This window comes from Rhineura floridana, chromosome 3, assembly GCF_030035675.1.
Source record: "Rhineura floridana isolate rRhiFlo1 chromosome 3, rRhiFlo1.hap2, whole genome shotgun sequence".
Taxonomy (NCBI): domain Eukaryota; kingdom Metazoa; phylum Chordata; class Lepidosauria; order Squamata; family Rhineuridae; genus Rhineura; species Rhineura floridana.
Genome location: NC_084482.1, coordinates 124,272,523 through 124,295,723, shown reverse-complemented (window position 1 = coordinate 124,295,723; position 23,201 = coordinate 124,272,523). Strand labels below are relative to the sequence as shown.

Below are 23,201 nucleotides of genomic sequence, written 5' to 3'. Positions count from 1 at the left end.
GAAGTAAGCAGCAGTGATGGCTCCTGCTTCCAACTCTTTGATTCTGTGAAAGCCAGTTGAGGTTTCTTTGATAACTAGCACCTGAGGCTTCTGTTTTCATTGTGACGCGTATGGTTGAGCCATTCATTCTTTTGAAGTTAATGAACGACTCCCTGGGCGCACTTCTGACACTTTCCCCTCTTGGGTCCTCACCAGGAAATGGTGTGCTGGAGGAAGGCTCATGGCTGGAGGCAGTGACATCCTTTCTGTTGCTATGCTGAATTATCACCTCGCTCATGATCCATTCCATCACCTTTTATCCTTCCTTGATACTTTATCTTTAGTGAATTTGTAGGAGCAGTTTGCAACCTCGTTATCCTAGCAATCTGCTTCTGTAATGGAGTAGAACCGCACTTGCTATCTCAGCCAAATCCCTGTCAGCACTGACGTGTTTGGGCTTGAATTAGGTTGGTGCTATCTACACTTTAGAGTGAAATCATACATAAATATTTGCTCTGTCATACTCTGTCATACATTTGCCGCCCTGGGCTCCTGCCGGGAGGAAGGGCGCGATATAAATCAAATAATAGATAAATAAATAGATCAGAAAGACCCATTCCATGACATCACAGGTCCTTTTGGTTATTCAGTTCATCCTATTTTTTTCAGCTTATCTGCTTTGCTCTTGAACAAGACAACTAGGGCAATGATGCCAGCTTTCAATTAAAACTATAAAAAAATTAAAGCAATGATAATATAAAATCCATAATATGCTCATCCAACAATAATTTAATAAGGACCAGATGAGCACCAATGTAGGAGGCAACATCAACTGAAGGCCTGGGTGAATAGAAGGGTAAGACTGGCACCTAAAGACTGCCAAAGGTGGTACCAGTTGTGTCTCCCTGGGGAAAGTATTCCACAGACTGGGGGCTGCCAGTTTCATTGTCCATGTGTGCTGGTGTAATTATTATTGGCTTATTATTGTGTAGGTGATTCCTAAGGTGTTAGTTGTAGTGTTATTCCTGTGAAGGAAGAGTGGGCATGTGTGTCAGAGAGGGGTGGGAAAAAGAGATTTCATGGAAAGATGCATAGATTTCAAAAGCCAGATCAAACCAGCTGCAACTATTGTTTTTTCCCCCCGTCTGCACTGAATTGTCGCATCTAGTTGTTGGAACACTTTTCTTGATTTGTCTCCCTTTATTTCCATTTGTGTATATGACTTTTTGTTAAGGCTTTTATTTTGGTATTACTGGGTTGGTCCAGTAGTATGACCTCAACTTGCACCCCAAGAACTGAAGGACGAATTGGTACCTTTGGTGATCTGGTGAGGCTGTTGGGCTGGAGAGATGTCCAGGTGCAACAAGTGAACTCTGATCAAAACAAAGGCAGAGCTGCTGAGATTTGTCTGTAAGTCTGACTCTGTAGAAAGACATCCTTGCTCTGCAGGATGGACAGAAAGAGAGACTGCATGCCATTGACTTCATCCCTAAGCAGGTGTGAAAGTTGACCACGCGTGTCAGTAGAGTAATTGCTGGGGCAGAAAGAGATTGGAGTGTAATTTCCAGGGAGATCTAGGCTGCTTTATGTGAGGCAAGTGAAAATCAAAGCAGAGTAATTGGTTTCCATTATGGCAGCAAATGACTAATTTGGCTGCTGCAGTTGCAGGATGTAGTGGGTGCTTAACCCTTTATTTTTCAGTTGCAGGGGAGGTGTTCTGGGAAGGATATTTGCCAAATGCTCCCCTATGGAAAGTTGCTTGTTTATACATTTTTGTGCAGCTGCTTTTAAGTGTGCAGTATACTGCATATACTATGTGACTCCTCCTTGCTGAGTAGCCCTGTCTCTCCTTCTAACTGATTCCTCTACCTCTTCCAGAGGTGAAATCCACTAGAAACAGGGTGGCTATGTGTCCTCCTCTACAAGGGACAGTCCTCTATTTGAAGGGCTGTCAGTTCCAGGTCTGGTTTAAAGATAAAGTCCTCTATTTGAAGGGCTGTCAGTTCCAAGTCTGATTTAAAGATAACCAACCATAAGAAAGGAGAGCAGATGAAGTTGCCCATCAGCAGTTGGCATCTGAGCAACAGACTGAGCAGGCACACAAGTCACCTGGTTACAGTCTTCCCCGCTGTGGTGAGTTTAGGTTGATTATATTTCTATTTAAATTGTAGTAAAAGCTTCTGCAATTAGCATGTGCGGTTTTTATGCAAATCTGTGTCCTCTTTTGTCCACTTTTTCCTGAAGCATTTCTTCTTTTTTGGCAATGTCGAAGTGGCTTCTTAGGGGCTTGGACAACTCGATCCCTTTTGTTGAAGCCCTGAGTTTCAGAATTATGTAAGTGTGAATATCTGTAGTCCCAAAGTCCAAGCAGGCATGATGTTTCTGATGTTTACAGAATGTGCAAATCTTTTTGTGATCGAGAAGGTATAATCTATGCCATTACTGCTATGTAGCATTTAAACCCTACATATATTTAACCATATGAGATCCAGTCTGGGCACAGGACATAAACCCTCTCTTGGGTGATCAGGTTCTCATCTGCTCTTTATCTTCCTTGTGGAGCAAGGATATGCTTATGGCTACAATATGGATCCGTAAAGGAATTCCTTCCAGAAAGCTTTCTTAATTGAGCTTCTTTTGTACTGTGTAGGCTTGTGTTCTTTATAACAACCAAGAAAAGTTAATTTGTGCCAGAAGCAGCAGAACCTCAAACTGGGAACCTTTGGGACTGTGTATAGCTGCTTCAAGTGGTGAACCACTAGACTGCATCTGCGTAGGCAGCTTAGCATTCTCAGAGCCTGGACTGGCCTCCATCCACCCTTGCTATTCATTGGATCCTCCTCGACAGGAAGAACTATATGAGGGCTTTCTGTTCCAGCTAAACTTTGCTTTGACAACAAGTTCTGTCTGAACTCTTGTGTGTTCCTGTATCCTTTGGTTGTCCATCTTGACTCCTGGCTTGCTTCTCAGCCCTGTCTCCTGGTTTGTCTTTTGTTCCTGTCTCCTGCTTTCATTACCTGGCTCCTGGTTCCAAGGTCATCTCAGGCTGCTCCCAAGCCAAGCCCTGACAGTTGAAGCAGACTGTCTCACCGAAATTGATCTGACTAAAAGATTATTCAGACAAAAAGTTCATTAAATGTGTGAGGAAGGATGGGACCGCACCTGCTAGCCAATGCTCCTCTTAGCTACACCCCTCTGAGCATACGGTGTTAATGTGAAAAGACCTGGCCTGTGTATCGTTGTACGCTTGTGGGATTCTTTCAGAGCTTGATTGTAAGGAAGAGCCCCACATGCATGCAGCTGTGTACAAATAAAGCCTTTCCAGGCTGATGCTGTACCCTCAGCTTTTGGAGGAACGTGACCAGGAGGAATGTTAGCCCTGAGGGAAGAGCTAGCAGTGCTGGCCCCCGCTGCCTCCCCCTCATGTATTCAGTGGACATGTGAGGTTTTTTCATTTGAACAGCTTTAAAAGACATTCTTGACCTGGATTCACTCATTCTGTCATTGCTTCTGTCTTGGCTTTAGGGCTACTTAACAGGAGGCCATTCAGATTCTCTGGACTTCTTCCTCTGGGTGCCTTTATTCTTATCATTCTTATCTCATTGGGTATATTTTCAAACTTGTCCTCAGGAATGAACTGAATGGATTTAAGAGAGTGATTTAAGAGAGAGCCTAGTTTCCCAGCATACTTCCAACTTAGTCATGTCAACCACCAGCCTCATCCCAACTGGAAAGAAAGCATCTCTTTGTATAAAGGGTGGGGAGAACTTATCTCTATTTTTTATTTTTATTTTTTTTACTAGAGATGGATACATGAGGAATGGAGGTGTTACTATCACTGTGCTCTTCTGACAGCACTTTATTCAGCCACTGCTTGGTGAGGTCTACCAGTAGCCTTCAAGTCAAGCCAGCGTGGTCCTGCTGGATGTTTCATTCCAATAGATGTTTAATTTTTTAGTTTTATATCTTTTCCCTATGCTGTTTTAAATCCTTATTACCCTAATGTATTGAGGACCTGGCTGCATTTAATTTTCTTTGACTAAAGCTGGACTTTGGAAAAATTAATCCTCTGGCAGGGAGTTCTCTTTACCAACACCTCCCATCCAAACATGGACAGATGAATGGTTGTAGGAACTCAGCATCCACATCCCCAAACACATAAAAATAATACTGAGAGATGGATTTCAGTTTTGAGGGATTGTGTTTATATGCCTCACCATTTTTCCTGTCTAACATGGTTGATACTGGCTCAGAAAGAGAAATCAGTAAATAGTGCTGTGTACATGCAGTTTGGAATTGACATACTCTTTAAGACTTATATTTTAAGTGATGCACATAAAGCTGGTGTGGCATGTGCATGGTAAATTGATTAGACCTAAGCAAGTGCCATTAGCTTTTGCTAATTGCCAAATGTGTTGAATACTTCTAATGCCAAGCTGCTGGGCCAGAGCTAGTTGTAGCAATGTTGTGTTCTCAGTGTATCAGACGCAGAACAGCACTATTCTAGCTTGTATATGAAATTTATGGCCAGTGTTTTCTCACCCTCCACAATTTCCAGCAGTGACTGCCTCAATTTTATATGTGAGGTTATAATGGCCTTTTCATTGTTAAATGTGCAATGTAAGAACAGCTAGTCTACTTGCTTGTTTTAAAATTAAGGCACCACCTGACTCTTTGGACCTCTGATGTTTAGTTCTAAAATCTGCAATGTTGTGTACAAATAAACCCCTTCCCATGCTAAAGTGGTATGATTATTCAAAGGAGAGAGAAATGTACATGCACTTTATTTGAATACATATTTTCTTGCATGATTTAGTTTGGATGTTGTATTTTTGTGTGTTCTGATTTTTGTTGTTGTGATCTAAAAAATTAGGGTTGTAGTATCCAGAAATGGGGGGGAAGAGAGTGGTTTCATAACAATTTATGATGTGAAAAGTCCGCCCTTAGATATCTTCTTGATAGCTTTTTCCATGTTGACATTTTCTCATTAATGTATCCTTCTTGGTCAATAGACATGCATTGTGCTGGACTCCTGAAAAAAAGTCTTTCCCAGTACTCTGTTTTGCACTTGATGTAGGTCTGCTTTTGAAATCTGTGCTCACTGTTTAAAGCTATGCTATTTTGGCTTTTGTTTTACCAACTATAATGTAAATGATCTTGAGCTGATGTCCCCATCATGACATTCCTGCCAGTAATGTTAGGACTGTACTAATCATTTCTTGAAGATGACAAGTTCTCTTATCTGCTTGAAGTTTAAGGACTGAATAGAGAAAGGTTGTTGTTGTTGTTGTTGTTGTTGTTGTTGTTGTGTGCCTTCAAGTCGATTACGACTTATGGCGACCCTATGAATCAGCGACCTCCAAGAGCATCTGTCACGAACCACCCTGTTCAGATCTTGTAAGTTCAGGTCTGTGGCTTCCTTTATGGAATCAATCCATCTCTTGTTTGGGCTTCCTCTTTTTCAATTCCCTTCTGTTTTTCCCAGCATTGTTGTCTTTTCTAGTGAATCATGTCTTCTCATGATGTGTCCAAAGTATGATAACCTCAGTTTCATCATTTTAGCTTCTAGTGACAGTTCTAGTTTAATTTGTTCTAACACCCAAGTGGTTTTAACAGCCAAGACAGATTACTCCAATCAGAAACTGGTAGCTTCTTCTGTGGGATGTTTAAGATTGGGTTAGGAAAATCAATGCCTTGAATTTAGCAGATGCTTCTTTCTTGAGCAATTCTGCAGTTGGGTTGAGGATGGTGAAGCTTAATGCTTTTCAGTTGTAAATTCAGTTTGAACAAACTGGGATGAGATTCCATTGTTTCTCTAAGCACACACTTTGATCTTTGGCCTGAATGTTGGTACAGATTAGTGGTAAACATAATGCTTAGCAGCCCCATAAGAATAGGCATTTAAAGGCCATGATGACCTCTTTTCATATATACTTAGTATTTCTCCCTTGTCTTTTCACAGTAACACTTGTTTTCTTCTTAGTGTGCACAGTAGAATCCTGTCATTTGATTGGAACTGCTGAGCATTACCTGAACACTGATCTATGGGCAAAGAATCTGCAGAGTTGCAATCAAATAATGAAATGCAAATATTCAGAAATATGGCATCTTTTGAAGAACCTCCTTTTTCATTTTGTTAAATGAACACATTTCTGTCCTCCTTTTTACAGAGCATAATCTAAAAATGCAAAGTGATTCATCCCAGAAGGAGTGAGGCATCCCTTAAGGGCAGGGATAGAGAGCCTAAAGCCCTTCAGATGAAGTTGGACTCCCAACTGCTATCAGTCTCAGACAGCATTGCCAATGATCAGGGATAATTGGAGTTGTAGTCCAGCAACATCTGAAGAGGCCGCAGGTTCCCATCCTTGCGTTAAGTCATAGACCTCTTTATTCATCAGAAGCCTCTGACACTTTGTTCTCCAGCACCTGTTGAACCCAGTCTTTTCTGTATCTCTCCTTTGCCAATATGTAATGTAATCTGTAAAAAAAGTATTGTTCTTTAAAAAAAACTGGATCAGATTGTGCAACCAGAATAAAGTGTGCACATTAGATATATATCTGTAAACTTGACTGATTTGCATACTTGATTCCAGAAAGCAGAATCTTAGGGGTTATAGTGCAGATTTCTTCATCACTTCTAGCATCCTAACCAAGAAATATTAGGCTGACATTTCTCCAAGACTGCATTTTTCCCTGGGTCATAGCTTCAGAATTGTGTTGAATCCCACAAATTATCTGATTCAAGCAGTGTATTATGGCAGCATACATTTATACCAGCAGTATCAGCTTAAGGGCCACATTCCCTTCTGGACAACCTTCTAAGGGCCACATGCCAGTGATGAGCAGGGCCAGAGGCCCAAATGGGTGGAGCAATAAATGTAAAATTTACCTTTGTATTGTAGGATACTTCCTACACACGCTCACACATTCACACACACTCCTCTCTGTTCTCCATCCAGACAAACAACGGGTTATCAGAGTTCAAGGGCACATTCCAGCAAGGCAAAAACACTCAAGGAGGGTGCAGAGCCGGGCCAGTAAGAGATGTGGCTTGGGGAGAGTTCCAAAGGTCAGATAGAATGGCCTGGAGCAGCCTTTTCCAACCTTTGGGTCCCTAGATGTTGTTGGACTGCAACTCCCATTTTCCCCAGCCAACATGGCCAAAGGTCAGGAATGATGGGAACTGTAGTCCAGCAATATCTGTGGACCCAGTGGTTGGGAAAGGCTGGCCTAGAGGGCTGTGTTTGCCCCCCCCTTGTGTAATATCAGTCGTCTCCTCTCTCTTTTTTTTCTCTAAGCAAGCCATAGCAGCACCTTCAAATTTTCCTCATATGAATTGTCTTCCTTCCAGACCTGTTAATGTTCTTCCGCTGTTCCTATTTGTCACTGTCTTCCTTGAACTGTGATTCCAGAACAGAGCATCCCCGGTGTGAAATATGCCCTAAAGTGAGCATCAAATGGGTTAATGTCTCCTCTCTGATCTTGAAGTGGTGTAGGGAAGCAGAGTGAAAGTGTGGCTGAGGGCCATTGTCAAACATACTGCTTCCCAACATGGATGAATGCAGAGTAATAAAACATTTACAAGAACTAAATATATTCAACAGTGTGTGAGGCCACATCATACATACGATGAAGCAGGCATGAATGTTGGTGTAATTGGCTAAAATCATCTGCTGAGATGATGCAAGTTTAAGCATCTGTTCATTAAGGAAAAATGAACAAAAAATTAGTCCAGTTCTCATTGAGAGCAGGTGGAGATTCACATGACAATGTTCCTTCCTACCAAAAAAAATCCTTGCACATAGAATACAAGCATGTCAGGAAAGGGCTCTAGTCAAGCTTCCTCCCCTACATGCTCATTTCCAATGTGTAGGGGAGCTTTCCATTATGTGAGCCCCCAAATGCACTGTGAAGTGGTATTTGAGACATATGTTTACCACTTCTCTGCTATGTGGCAACTGAGCAGGAAGAATAATTCTATTAATTTCAATTTAGTTTCAACCACCAGGAAGGAGATCTGCAGGTTGTAATTTCATTAGGCCTAGCATGCTTAAATTGGACTTTCCTCTTATCCATTTTTCAAGCTATACAGAGCTTTTCAGTCATAGCAACAGGAGAAAACAACGCAAATCCTATTAGCAAAACACAATGGGGCCATTAGAACATTAGATGCTTTCTGGAATAATATAAGATTCCTCAGTAGAAAGGGTCAAAATTCAACACAAAATACTTGGTGATCAGAGGGCTATGGTTAGCTCAGCTATCCAATTATTTGAGGTCTTTGTCTGGATTTGCACTTGGGTATTGTTTCATACATGCTACTTCACCCAGCAGATGTGCCACAAATAGTGTTTTACAGGGCCAGTTTCTTGTTGCTGATTTCCCTGTAAGAAATACGTCCCAAACATTTTTTGAGCCTCTACTGGAGAAGGTAATCAAAAATCCCTTTCTTCGAGTACCATCCCATGGCAGGTACAGCCTCTTTTCAAGGTGAGCAGTCTCCTCATCTCGTTCCATAGTCCTCAGGACAGTTATTGGGCCATTATGTGTCCCACAGAGTAACCTCACCCTCATCAGGCTGAAACAGGAGGCTCTTGCCACCTCTGTGTTGCTGGATTCATAGAAGCCGCAGAGGCTTAACAGATTTGATTTTCCTGCCTCTTGAAACAGTTTAAAGCACTCGGCTGCTGTCCTTGGTATTGGTAGGAGGCTTGTGTCTGCCTTCAGGAGAGTGGACTGCCATGACTGTGGGTTAATTCCTTTCACAATGTGGGAAGGACCTTTCTCACTCTGTGAGTAGGGAGGCTAATATTGCTCTGAGGTATATTCATTCCCTTGCCTCCCCACACGCATTGCTGCACTGCTGAGCGCACTTGATCATTTTGCCCTTGACAGAGCACTCAACAGGGCCATTCCTGAATTTTGACTTTGCCTTCCTTGGAGGAAAGGGATGCCAGACAGCAGTAGTCCCTGCTGACAACTCTGTGCTGTTATAAAGCAAAGAGTGGGGTAGGAACAAATTCACATTCCTGGGGAATTTATTGGCAGTTTCTCAGAAAGTAAAGACATAGCTTGTTACAAGAACTAAAAGGACTGCTTTGTATCTGTAACCAGTCCCTATATTCTGATGTAGTCCAGCAGTGCCCCATAGATTAGGAGTGGGCAATCTGTGGCCCCAGGTCTGCATATGGCAAGGAGGAGGAAAATGGGTGGAGAGAGAGACAAGGGGGTAAACCACTCACTTTTGTCCTTGGTTCCACCCACTGCCAGGTTAGGTCCCAGCCATCATCAGCTTGTGGCCAAAAGGTTTTCCACCCGTTGTCCTAGAGTGTCTGGGATTTGGCATTCCCTGTGGTGATCCCTGAATAGGCAAATATTCCTATCCCCCCCCCTTCACATTCTCAGGTTAATCCCTTTTTTTGCAATAGTTAGCAGGTCTGAACTGTCTAATTCTTTTGTAATGGAAGTCTAGAATCAATAAAAAAGTGGAACCAATTTCTAAATAAATTTCTGATTGGCTACATAGAACACCTACATCAGTGACAGAGCCTCTCTCACCATTCGTTCAAAAGTCAGCCTATCTCCATTAAAAGCCCAACCTTTTTATTGATCCCAGATTCCCATAAATATGTGAGGCTTCACCATCAGTCTCCATTTCCTTGAAACCATCCAAATCAGGAGTCCAAATTTTCTCTTGTATTCTCTCAGAACTTATTTCCTGCAAGGAACTCTTCACATGCTGTGAAATCCAGGGTCATATGCAAGCAGGGAAAATGTAACTAGCTTAACTTGATTGATTTTATTTGCAGGTCTCTGTGTTTGGTTGCCGCCTTCCTTTTTCCCCTCCCTCTCCCCTCCCCTTTCCCCAAATAAAATTTCTTTAAATACATAGACATTTGGCTTCATTGATTTAAAAGGAATTTCTCTGGAGTTTCCACTCAAATCTTCCCATGTGCTGGACTACATGGTTTTGAAATTATCCCCAAGAATATTTCACAAGCTTTTATTAATTTCTGTGTCCTCTGAGCTTTGGGAAAGTAAATTCAAACCTCCTTACTATTTAATATTTCTAGAGCTGGGCTTAAAGAGGGGATCTTGTCAATAGGGCTTAGAGATCCTCCAGATATTCATACAGCCTAGAGGATTTTTGTCAGACTGCCACCAGTCAGGCTGACCCTCTATCAGGATATTTTTGAGGGGAACCCTTGTTAAAAAGGGGTTTCAACAGTAGGGCGAGTCCATCAGTATCATCGTTCTAGTCACCACCACCATCACCACCCTTCCACTGTCTGAAACCTACTGGCGCCTGCCTCTAGCCTAGAGGACTGAGGGAAATGCTTGCTAACCTTTTAAACCGTGGGATCTGCAAAGTCAGCTTTGACCATTTTGCCGAACCCTTTCCTCTAGTAGTACCATTGTATCTACAGGGCCCACTTTTTAGGTTAACTTGATTTTAAGATATTTCAGTAATATGACAGGTGATAAATGATGACAAAGAGAAACTCTTCCTAGAGTCCTGTTGGAAAGGGTGCATGTTCTCATTGGCTGGGTTTCTGAGGCTCCCCAGCCTTTATCCCTTGGAGGGGATAAAGGAGGGTTTCCCTCCTGTGAAAGAACACGTCTCTAGACAAGACAATCAGAGCAGCCTTGCTGGTTTGGTTAAATTTTGGTGAGCCTCATTCAGAGTGATAGATTGCAGAGTTAGATAATGAGTAATTTACAAGTGTCTGGCACCAGTTTATACGCTCTGTTGGAGACCACAAGTGCGCTTTCAGATTACATGTTGAAATGACATGCATGAACTTGCAGAAAGCAAAACTTTCAACTTGTTCTTAGAGTCAAATTCACAAATAGCAGTAAGAATCCAACCTGGGTTGTGCTGATTCCTGTAAAGCAAAAAGTGATGTATGTGTGTGTGTGTGTGGGTGAAGTTAAAGCACAAGATGAGATGGGGAGAAGCTTGAAACCCCCATACACATACCAGTACTATTCCACCCATCAACGTTTTCAGCTGTTTTTCAGCCAACTGAGATTCCTACCACTAATCTGTTACAAATCATTTTTGCTAATCTCAGAACCCCACTCAGGTATCAAAAACCTAAACAAGGTTTAGGACAGGTGGGGAGGGTGAGGTTTGGGGGTTCAGCACATCTTAGCTACTCATACTGCGCATAAATTCTTACATCCACACACCATGTTATATGCATTCATTGGTGACAGACCCAGTTCTGCATGACCCTAGATGCTAGGCTGTTTGTCCAGATCATCTCCTTTACAACAGAGATAATGACTAGATGAAAGAGGTACTTAGAATGTATGGAGATTCCACTTCCATGTCACGAGCATAATTCATGGTGACGTTTTTCCCCTCCTGTACTCATTTACTGGCTGTGGTTCAGAATTCACTGATGTTGAGCTAGCATAGCAAATGCAGTATGTCAGTTAATCTAGTTTCTGAACTAGCCTCCTGCTCTTGAGTCAAATATCAAGCAAATGAAGAAATCCAAGACCTATTTAATTTGCCAGAATGCTGTACCTTTTTGTGGTTTGCCCTATGATTGTGTATGACTTGTTCACCAAGATGGCCAGAATTTTTGCTGCTTATTAAGCTGTGATGTGTATATCTTTGTACAAGCCATTGGTTTCTGAGGGACCATCTTCTGGAATTAAGGTCCCTAGTTCTGTGGACCTCCTCAACCTAGAAAATAGCGAAAATGATGTTATGACAGACTGACTTTTAAAATATCCTAAACTTTGAGGACTTCAGTTCTGACCAAGAAGATGTCTTTATAAAGCAGGCTGGCCCTAAGACTCTGTTTCTGAGTAGGCAGCATATGGGCTCTATTTCTGACCTGCTGCCTTGTCCTCTCCCATTGCCTTTATGCCCACACCGTCCTTTGCAGTGCTAAGCAAACAGTAAGCAATGGGAGTAGCCTGTGATGTCTGACAATAGACCTGACCTCTGTGACAGTTTAATGAAGTAGCATTGCTCTAAAGGCCAGAGAGAGTGTCCTTTTCACCTAGAGGTGCCAGGTTTCATGAACTGTCCTATGTCACTCAGGGATTGCCGAGATGGTGGGATGGGCTGCCATTCTGAGGGAAGGCCTGTAAAAAGTGTGTCTGCCTGTCTTTCCAGGGCTGAGCGGGCAACAGCTGTGCTGCTGGCAGATCCCTGTTTCCAGCTCCGTTCTATTCAGTACTTGTTGGGGCACACAGAGCCTTTAGTACTGGGAATGGCATCACCTTCTGCTGACAAGAAACATTTCTCCCTGCAAAGTTGTAAGTATCTCCCTGATCTGCTGTACATATGCCATGGATTGCATGCTCCTGCATGGCTGCTTGTCTCTTGCCACATTGCCGGTTGTGTAACTTCTAGGTGCCCTCTGTAGAAAAGGTGGTCACTGTGATCTCTGCCATAGAGCCTGTAAGTCAGGGGTGGTGAACTTTTTTGGCTTCACTCCTGAACAACTTTGACAAGTGGGTGGCGCAACCCATCTGCTAATCATGTGGCAACATTATGATGTAACATGATTGACAGATGGGTTGCCCCACCCACCCATCAAAATCCCAGCATCAGAGGGTGGGTGAAAGGGAGAGTTTAGGAAGGCTTGACCTTCAAAGATGCCTTTTGTACTGGAGGCTACCAGCTTCTGAAAGCTACATGGAAAAGTCTACCTGTTTCCCTTTCCCTGCAACTCTTTCTCCAAACAGCAACCCGGGACCTAATTGCAACAATTTTCCTATCCTCTAAGAAGGATCAGCCAAGAATTTGAGCAAAGGAACAGGGGTTTTTTTTGGAGTGCTTATGTAAGTTCATTAGCCACTCTTCTAAGAAATATTCAAAGCTGTTATTATAGTAAACCACATGAAAAATAAAATAAAACCAGTTAAAATGCATCTACTGTAAAATAACAATAAAACTGGATAAGATTGGAGGTTGGAGCATTGTGGTATAGCTGACTGTTTTTAGTCCCATGCATAGAGTAGATGCACTTTCTACTGGAGCAGGGTTAGCACAGAGCAATGTGGACTTGTGGGATGGGTCATATCTCCGTGGTAGAGCACATGCTTTGCGTGCAGAGGAGGTCCCAGGTTCTGCCCTTGGCGCTTCCCATTCAAAGGAACAGGTAGCAGCTGATGCGAAAGGCTTTCGCCCGAGACCTTGGAAGGCCTGCTGCCAGTCAGAGTAGTAAACCATACTGGGTTCGATGGACCCCAGAGTCTCTCTCAGTATAAAGCAGCTTCCTATGTTCCCATGTCAGCATGCCAACTATATAGGTAGCCTGTGCTGTAGTTGGTCAGGCTGACTAGCCTGTCGCTGCTTGTGCTTCACTGAGGGCCCAGCTGCAGCGGTATCGTTTACTCATGCTGTGCAGCCTCCCTGCTGTGTATGTTTTCAGAGAATAAAAAGTCTGGATTTTTTCTTATTTTATAGTCACTTTACTATGCCACGCAGCCCATTTTGAGGAGTTCATCCTATTCACTGGATAGAATGGCAGCAAAGATCTATCCTATAGGGAAAATACATACTAAAATATAAAACCTTCTACACCAAACTGCCCTATGCTATCTCTAAAAGGAGGCATCGAGAAAAGCAGGTTCTTGTCCTTGGCTCTGCCATGCCCTTGAAGTTTGCAGAGATGCAGGAAAGCAACTGGAGCACTGAGATGGAGGAAACCATGATCCCTAAGGAATAGAGCAGGCTTTATTTACACATCCTCTTGAAACTGTTAGTTCCATGGAGATCTTGAGCTGATGATCAAACAAGGCATTACGTGATTGGGGGGTGGGGGGGTGCAGAGCTGCTGAAGTGACTGAGAATGATGCAAGAGTACTGTAGCATGCAGCAAAGCTTTCTCTTTCTTTTAATCTCTGCTGAACTGTGGCCATCCTGTTCATTCATCTTACTCTCTCCAGATATGAAAGGCTGGCTGAAGTTCCTATTGCCTGAGGCCAGGGGCTTTCCCCGTTTTTGTTCTCCAGTTGAATGCATACCTGCCAGGACCAGCCCTACCGTTAGGCAGAGTAAGGTAGCTGTTTTGGGTGGCAGTCGCTGAGGGGTAGGGGGCAACAGCAAAGTGTTAAGGGACAGGACTGTGTGTCTAGGGCTTACTTAAGATGTTTTGCTGCCTGAGGCGCAAAGGACTAGGTGGCAGTCTCACCACTACTCCATGCACAGAAGCTGACTAGACTGCGAGCTAAATCAGCACTGGTGGTAGGACAGCATCCTTCACTACCTGAGGCAGCAAGCTAGCTTAGGAGGGTGCAAGGCAGGTCACATGGCACACACAGCTTTGTCCCCCCAAGAGAAGAACTGCTAAGAGGATTTAAAAGGAATGGCCAGGCGCTGTTGCTGTTCTCTCCTCCTCCCCCCCACTCCCAGATCTGCTGCCTAAGGTAGCTGCTGCACTCTGCCTGCTAGGAGTCTCAGTCCTGTGTACTTGCCATGCAGTCTGCTTTATGCCCACTAAGTTAGGATGCTAGCCTTGGGTGCACTGGAGGACACTATCCTCTCAGCAGTATTTAACTAGGATTCAGTTGCCAGTCTGGTTTGCTTTTGTACATGGAATAGGAGAGATGGTATCCTCTTGTTCTTCACCTCAGGCAGCAAAATGTCTTGGGCCAGTCCCAACAAAAAGGAAATAAACTTCCAGAGTGTTTACCAGATTGAGGCATCTGAGAGAGCCAATATAATAAACCACAGCTTGTGTCGAGTATGATCTTTGCTTTTCTCCCTTGCAATGGCTCCCATGAGAATCTCCACTGAGCCCAGGAAAGCTACTTCCCAGAGAAATGGGGGGGGGGGGTAATGCAACTGCTGTTATGTCTGTATATGCTCACAGTTGAGCACTCAGAAAAAAATAGAAGTGCTACTCTGAAAGTTTGGTGATGATCTGCTGCTGCCAGAAAAATGGAAAGTAGTAGTAGAAATTTAAAAGAAAAGACCAATCCCTTATTACAGCAGCTTCCCAAGTGTTCTGGAGCAGTGGGTGCTCTGGGCTTACTATTAACTGGGAATCCTAAAGCTCAGGGGGATGCATTGAGTGGAACAGACTCTGCCTTTTGAAGAGTTGTACCATTCTTAGGGTGCTTTCTGCAGTATAAGAGTCTATAGGGATGATACCTGCTGTCCTTCCCTTCTCCCTCAGCTCGTTATGAAGTGGGGCTTTCTTGCCCACCAACTGCAGGTTGGCTCAGAGTGTGAAAATGCATGCTAGAGGGAAGGCAGCTCTCCTCAGAGAACACCACAGGCAGATTCTCCTCTGTTTTCCGTAATGCACTGCACATTATATCTTAAAGAGGTGCTGTTGATTGTTTCCCAGAACGGAGCATACTGATTCTCTCCACCCGCACCCCTAAATCTATCTAGTATCACCTACAATTAAGCCATTGCGTGGCTGTGAATTCCCTTACCCTACAACAAAGTGCTTGTGTTCCCATCCTATTTCTGTGCTGTGGAGGGAAAGTTCCTGCCCCACCCATTGGAGAGTGCCCTCTCTATAAAAGCCCGATTCCCAAAATGCATTCGCTTGTATATGGGCCAGCAGCACCATCATTTGATGATACTCTGCTGGCCCAGCAGCTGATGGGTCTGCCATAGCAGATATTAGATTGGTTTGAAAAGGTTCTTTTGAAGGCTCTGGTGTATGGGTATTGTCAAAGTTGCCCTGTGGTTTCTCTGACCAACCATTTTTCCTGCTAGACCCAGTAAGGAAAACCTATGCTAGTTCTGGCTGGTTCTTTGCTGCATCAAATCCCAAAGGCCTAAACAAACTAAAGGCGGCTCCTCCAGAACAACACATGTAGTATATGCCAGATATGTAGGTGGAGAGAGAGAGATGCATGTGGGAACATACTTCAAAAGGTCTTTCTCATACATTACCGTGGGAGCCCTTAATTACATTAACTATAATGTTGTTTAACCTGTTTGGGATTACTCCTGTTTTTATCATAGCAGAAAGACATGTTCCCCTCATTAGTCGCTCATACAGGAGGCCCTGTGATAATCTTGTGAAAATCTTGTGACAACTGAAGAGCTTTCAGCCCTTTCATAGATAGACTAGATACCTCAGCACTCTAGATTTCCTTTTAAACTTCCTTCCCATCATCTTCGTGACACAGTCCTCTTTGGTTGTGTGTTCCTAGGAGTTCTCAACAGCTAAATATTTTTAAAATCTGTGAGCTTACAAGTATTTGTTTTAAGGGACTATAAGTCTCTAGGCTGTCTAGTTGTAGCAAGAGTTGTGGCCACAGTGTGCCCTGGGAAGATATTCCTGCATACAGGGCTGGGGTGGGGGGAATCCCCAGGGCCCAGGCCTCTGAGTGCCTGAACCATGAAAAAATAAAGAACATATTACAAAATAAATGTTGGTATCTCAACAGACCAGAGAATGGTTATAATGTCTGTTGCTAAATCTCAGCATATCCAACTTGTCTTTGATAACTTTTACCGACAGGGGAGTGCGACCTTTCTTCTGTTTCTCATTCACTCTGTGGCTTTTAATATAATTGACCACGGTATCCTCCTGGTCCAGCTCAGTGGAATGGGAATTGGGGCATTGTGTTATGGTGGTCCAGTCCTACCTACAGGACTGAGTCTAGAGGGTAACATTGGGCGATTGTCTTTCGGGGCCCTGGCAGTTGTGCTGTGGGGTGCCTCAGGGTACCATCTTACCTCCAATGCTATTTAATATCTATATGAAGCTGCTGGGAGTTCTCATTAGGAATTTGGGGCAAGTTGTCATCAGTATACTCATCCTATTTCTCCATAACATTTGAATCGGGAGGGGCTGTGTGGGCTCTGGACTGGTGCCTGGACACATTGGTGGGATGGATGAAGGAAAATAAGCTGAGCTTGAATCCTGGCAAGACGGAGACACTGTGGGTGAGTGGTTTCTGTGTCCAGGAAACTGATCAGTTGCCTGCCCTGGGTGGGATTGCGCTCCCCCTGAAGTAGCAGGTACACGGTCTGGGAATGTTTCTGGATGCAGCTCTGTCACTGGAGGCCTGGGTAGTCTCAGTGGCTAGAAGTGCCTTTTATCAGAGGTGCCTGGTAAGACAACTACAACCATTCCTGGAAAAGGAGAGACTGACCACAGTAGTTCAGGCATTGGTGACTTCAAGACTGGATTACTACAATGCACTCAATGTGGGGCTTCCCTTGCACTTGACCGGGAAGCTACAGTTAGTGCAGAATGCTGCAGCCATATTGCTTGCAGGAGTGAGACTCTGTCAGCATATAATACCTCTGCTCAAGGATCTGCACTGGTTACCAATTTGTTACGAGGCCAAGTTCAAGGTGTTGCTGTTAGTGTATAAAACCCTTAACAGCTTGGGACCAATTTACTTGCAGGACCGTCTTACCCCAACTCGAGCATTTCGATCTGTAGAACTGACACTGTTACAGGTGTCGCATAATACTCATTCCTCACTTGTAAGAAATTGCTATTTTAGTGCCGCAGCACCTGCTCTTTAGAACTCTCTGCTTACTGACATCAGGCAGGTACCTTGACTGTATTCGTTTTTGGCCTGCTTAAATTTTTTTTGTTTAGGCAAGCCTATCCAGACATATAAATACTGATGCATTTTAATCTTTTTAGCCTGTTGCTATGTTGTTTTGAAAATGTTTTTAATTATTTGTTCTTATCCGTTTTATCGATAATTATAATTTTTTATGTAAAGTTTTTTTACAATCAAGCAGTATATAAATTTTGTTAAATAAGATAAATAAACCCAACATTTATTAATGATTCAGACACGGCAAAGCACAACATATACCTTGAGACCCGAACTATTAGTAGTTGTTGTGCCCCAGGCGCAAGGGGCGTTAGATCAGGGAGAGGAGTCAGATGAGGATGAGGTCCCTGGGGACATTGAAGGGAGGGGGAGCGCTGCCAGCCTGCAGAATTACTTGGCCAGCCCTCCCATCGAGGCAGATTCCATTCTGCCTGCAAGCTCCCCACCTGAGCTGTTGGGAAGCAACCCCTCGTGTGCGCCGCCATCCCCACAGGAATCCCCACCTGGCACTTCAAACGCTTCCCCGCCAACCAGTTTGCCGCTCCCTGAAGTCGAGCCGTCACGTAGCGAAGCCCCACTGTCAGATGGGCCATCGGAAGCTTGCTCCCCTCACCCTGCGCGAGACGGCGCGAGAAGAGGGATTTTCAGAGGGTGGAACTTCGCAGGAGCCAGCGTTTACGGGTGAAGACGTTCCTTACTTAAGCAGGTGCCCACCCAGACTCTAGTACTGAGTCAACTCTCCCCACACGCTGCGGAGACTGTTTAGGTAGCTTAGCTGGGGAAAGTAGTGAGCCAGAGTAGACAGGCTTATGAAGCGCACTGCTTTGGACCATCACCCTAATAAAGCAAGAGTTAAACCAAGCCTCTCCTCCGTCTTGTGTCTTGGGCTCTGGGCAGGACATAGTAGGCCCCAATTCACAGATCACAGAACTATATTAACATCACTAATTAAGTAGTTTAGTAATGCATTAGTACTAAAAATGTTAAGTTTATTTCTTTTTACTTGGGTTTGTAAACAGTGTTATTTCTAATAAACATATTAACTATCCCATTCTGATAAATTTATTTCATTTATTTTCAGGTTTTCTTGCCCTAAGTTAAATATTTGGTTTGTAGGAAGATTTAGGGAGGGGGGCCTGATCACGCATCTTGCTCCAGGCCCAGTGCTGGCTCTCAGCAGACCTGCCTGCATATAGTTTTTCATGCATGCTATCACCCGGTGGCTTTTGAGAACTCTATTCTTTGCCCCGCCCTGCCCCACTCCGCCCCATGTATCACTGCTGCACAAAGCCAGTTTGATCAGCCCTATGGTAATATTGAGAGTGTTGAAGGAGCTAAGAGTGATGCCATCGGGAGTCTAGACCAAGAGGCTAGACTCCTAGCAGGGGCACCCAAGGCAGAATGGTAAACCACCTCTGAATATCTCTTACCATGAAAACCCTATCCCAAATGCAACATGAGATAGTGCTGGAAGATGAGACCCCCAGGTCAGAAGGCACTCACCGAGCTGCTGGGGAAGAACAAAGGACAAGTACGAGTAGTGCTGTGACTAATGACGCAGCTGGGTCAAAGCCGAAGGGAAGCCCAGAGGCTGACACACACAGATGCGAAAGGAGAGTCTGGAGTTGTACAACGCACACAGTAGGAACATGGAATGTGAGAAGCATGAACCAGGGAAAGTTAGAAATTGTCAAGCAAGGAATGGAACACATCAACATTACAATACTTGGTTTGAGCGAACTAAAATGGACGGGAATGGGACATTTTCAATCAGGCAACTACAAAATATTTTATGCAGGAAATGAGAAATTAAGAAGAAACGGGGTTGCTTTAATAGTGAGAAGTGATGTAGCAAAAGCAATTAGCAGCTATAACACAAGCTCTGAGCGAGTAATATCAATGAGATTAAATGGGAAACCTATCAACATAACCATCATCCAAGTCTGTGCTCCGACGTCAAACGCAGAAGAAGAGGAATTGGAGAGATTTTACGCAGAAGTACAAGAAGAAATTGATCACACACCAAAACAAGATGTGCTGATAATCATGGGGGATTGGAATGCAAAAGTAGGGAACAGAGAAGAACTAGGAATTGTGGGGAAATGGGGCTTAGGAGATAGAAATGAAGCAGGAGAAAGACTTATTGAGTTCTATGAAGCCAATAATTTGTTTCTTGTGAACACATTTTTTGAGCAACCGAAAAGACCACTGTACACATGGACATCACCAAATGGTCAATATAGAAATCAAATTGATTATATAATTGGTAGCAGAAGATGGAGAAGTTCCATATTTTCTGCGGAAACAAGACCAGGAGCAGACTGTGGTACAGATCATGAACTGGTCGTATTGAAAATCAGAGTAAAGCTAAAGAAGACCAACAAAGCAGTCATAATGCCAAAATACAATTTAAATAACATCCCAGAAGCATATAAAGATCAAATAAGGAACAGGTTTGAGGCTTTAAACTTAGTTGACAGAGAACCAGAAGAACTATGGAATGAAGTCAGAGACGTTATCAGGGAAGAATGCAAAAAGACAATACCTCTAGTAAAAAAGAGAGAAAGACCTCAATGGATGACTGAAGAAACTCTTAAAATTGTTAAAGAGAGAATGAAAGCAAAAGCAAAAGGAGATAGAAACACCGTCAGAACCCTAAATGCCACAATACAGCGACTAGTACATAAGGACAAAGAGAACTATTACAATAGTTACTGTATAGAAATAGAAGAGGACAACAAAAAGGGTAAAACCAGAGCCCTGTTCCAAAAGATTAGAGAAATGAAAGGGAAATTTAAACCAAAAGTAGGGATGTTGAATAATCAACAGGGGAACACACTGACTGACAGAGATGAAATAAAAGGAAGGTGGAAGCAATACACTGAAGAACTCTATAAAAGAGATGCCCGGATGACAGATTCATTCACGGAGGAACCGTATGATGAAGAACCAGAAATTTTAGAATGTGAGGTGAAAGCTGCTCTCAAAGTACTGGAAAGAAACAAATCACCAGGAATAGATGGCATACCAATAGAGCTGCTACAAGCTACTGAGACTGAATCTGTCCAAATTTTGACAAAAATCTGTCAAGAAATATGGAAAACTAAACAATGGCCCACAGACTGGAAGTGTTCCATATACATCTCAATTCCAAAGAAAGGGGATCCCAGGGAATGCAGTAATTATCGAACTATTGCCTTAATATCCCATGCAAGTAAAGTAATGCTCAAGATTCTACAACAAAGGTCCATATATGAAGCAAGAAATGCCAGATGTCCAAGCTGGATTTAGGAAGGGAAGAGGCACCAGAGATCACATCGCAAACATACGTTGGATAATGGAATGGAGCAAGGAATTTCAGAAGAAAATCACCCTGTGCTTTATAGATTACAGCAAAGCCTTTGACTGTGTAGATCATGAAAAACTATGGAATTCTTTAAAAGAAATGGGGGTGCCACAGCATCTGATTGTCCTGATGCGCAACCTATACTCTGCACAAGAGGCTACTGTAAGGACGGAATATGGAGAAACTGACTGGTTCCCCATCGGAAAGGGTGTGAGACAGGGGTGTATTTTATCACCCTATTTATTTAATCTATACGCAGAACATATCATATGGAAAGCAGGATTGGACCAAGATGAAGAAGGTGTGAAAACTGAAGGGAGAAATATCAATAATTTAAGATATGCAGATGATACCATACTACTAGCAGAAACCAGTAATGATTTGAAACGAATGCTGATGAAAGTTCAAGAGAAAAGCACAAAAGCAGGACTACAACTGAACGTCAAGAAGACTAAAGTAATGACAACAGAAGATTTATGTAACTTTACAGTTGACAATGAGGACATTGAACTTGTCAAGGATTATCAATACCTTGGCACAGTCATTAACCAAAATGGAGACAATAGTCAAGAAATCAGAAGAAGGCTAGGACTGGGGAGAGCAGCTGTGAGAGAACTAGAAAAGGTCCTCAAATGCAAAGATGTATCACAGGATCATTCAGACCATGGTATTTCCGATCTCTATGTATGGATGTGAAAGTTGGACAGTGAAAAAAGCAGATAAGAGAAAAATCAACTCATTTGAAATGTGGTGTTGGAGGAGAACTTTGCGGATACCATGGATTGCAAAAAAGACCAATGATTGGGTGTTAGAACAAATTAAACAGAACTGTCACTAGAAGCTAAAATGATGAAACTGAGGTTATCATACTTTGGACACATCATGAGAAGACAGGATTCACTAGAAAAGACAATAATGCTGGGAAAAACAGAAGGGAGTAGAAAAAGAGGAAGGCCAAACAAGAGATGGATTGATTCCATAAAGGAAGCCACAGACCTGAACTTACAAGATCTGAACAGGGTGGTTCGTGACAGATGCTCTTGGAGGTCACTGATTCATAGGGTTGCCATAAGTCATAATTGACTTGAAGGCACATAACAACAACAATGGTAATATTGAGAACAAGCTGCCTCATCGCTTTGTGCCTCATTGGGTTAACTGATTAGGTCATGCTGGACCCTCCCACCATGTGGCCAAACACCTTTACTACAGCTTTATTTTAATCCCTCCCAAGCAGCCATTGGTGGGATGAGGCTGAAAAAATATTTATGTGACAAAACTCCCCGCTCCTCTGATCTGCATGGTAATGTTAGAACTTTAGCCCACCACTATTGTCCTTCCTTTATCATTGCTTTCTTTTTCTCTGCAGACACTGATTACATCAGCCAGGAAGAGCTAGCCAAGGTGGAACAAATGCTGGGCTACCTCAGTGAAGAGTCCAAGCAGGCAGCAGCCTCCACCTTGGTAAGTGCCCTAGTAAACTAACTGTGTAGGCATTTGCTCAAGACACCCTGCATCTGCAGCAGCACGAGAGCTCTCATTGTGTCACCTAGCATTCACAGGGTCATGCAGCCACAGCTGTTATTCAGCTTGCTGGCATTGTATGTCTCTGTTTCTTGCGTTTGGCTTAAGACACGTAAGACCATACAGGGGTAAGTGTCCAAGTTCCATGGCAAAGGTTGAGGCCCAGGCCCCTATGCTCTACGGCAGCCTTTCCCAATTTTGAGTCCTCAGATGTCACTGGACTACAACTCCAATCAACACCAGCCAGCATGGCCTGTGGTCAGGAATTATGGGAACAGTAGTCCAGCAACATCTGGGGACCCAAAGGTTAGGAAAGGCTGCTGCAGGGCAGGAGTAACCAATGTGGTAGCCCAACAACATCTGGGGAGGCACAACTCCCATCGACCCTATTGGCCATGCTGGGCTGATGGAGAGCATCATGGTGGCATTACTTCTGTTTTAAGGGCTACTTCCGAGCCATCTGTAAGGACAGTGTATTTTCTTGATAATACTTTAGAAACATGATTTGAGAGTGCACATGGGTAGATGTAGAACTACCTAGCCTACATATGCACAGGTTGTGAGTTGTGACCAGCACAAGAAAAGTTACTGAGCTAAGAACGTCCTCAACTCTGCAGAGTAGGGGTGGCTAATCTTTTGTGGCCTGAAGACCTTACTCCTCCTTGGTTAATCCTCTGGGGGTCACATGCCAGTGGTGGGTGTGGCCACCCCATACTCTCTCATGCGCATACACACAGTCTCCCCTTCTTAGCTGATCCATGCAGATCAGCAAAATTGGAGGGAGGGGACAGAAAATTGCTTAATGGGTCAGATCAGGCCTCTGGACTGGGTTTCA

General features: G+C 43.5%; 1 protein-coding gene across 9 annotated transcripts in view; it reads left to right on the top strand.

The window, feature by feature from the left end:
- The window catches only part of RNF123 (ring finger protein 123), a 121,573-nt gene that overhangs the window by 93,791 nt on the left and 4,581 nt on the right, over positions 1–23,201 (top strand). For all 9 annotated transcript variants that reach the window (XM_061617736.1, XM_061617735.1, XM_061617740.1 and 6 more), the window contains 2 exons: positions 12,116–12,258; positions 22,212–22,306. In XM_061617736.1, the coding sequence (XP_061473720.1) occupies positions 12,116–12,258; positions 22,212–22,306 (238 nt within the window). The remainder of the gene's footprint in view (positions 1–12,115; positions 12,259–22,211; positions 22,307–23,201) is intronic.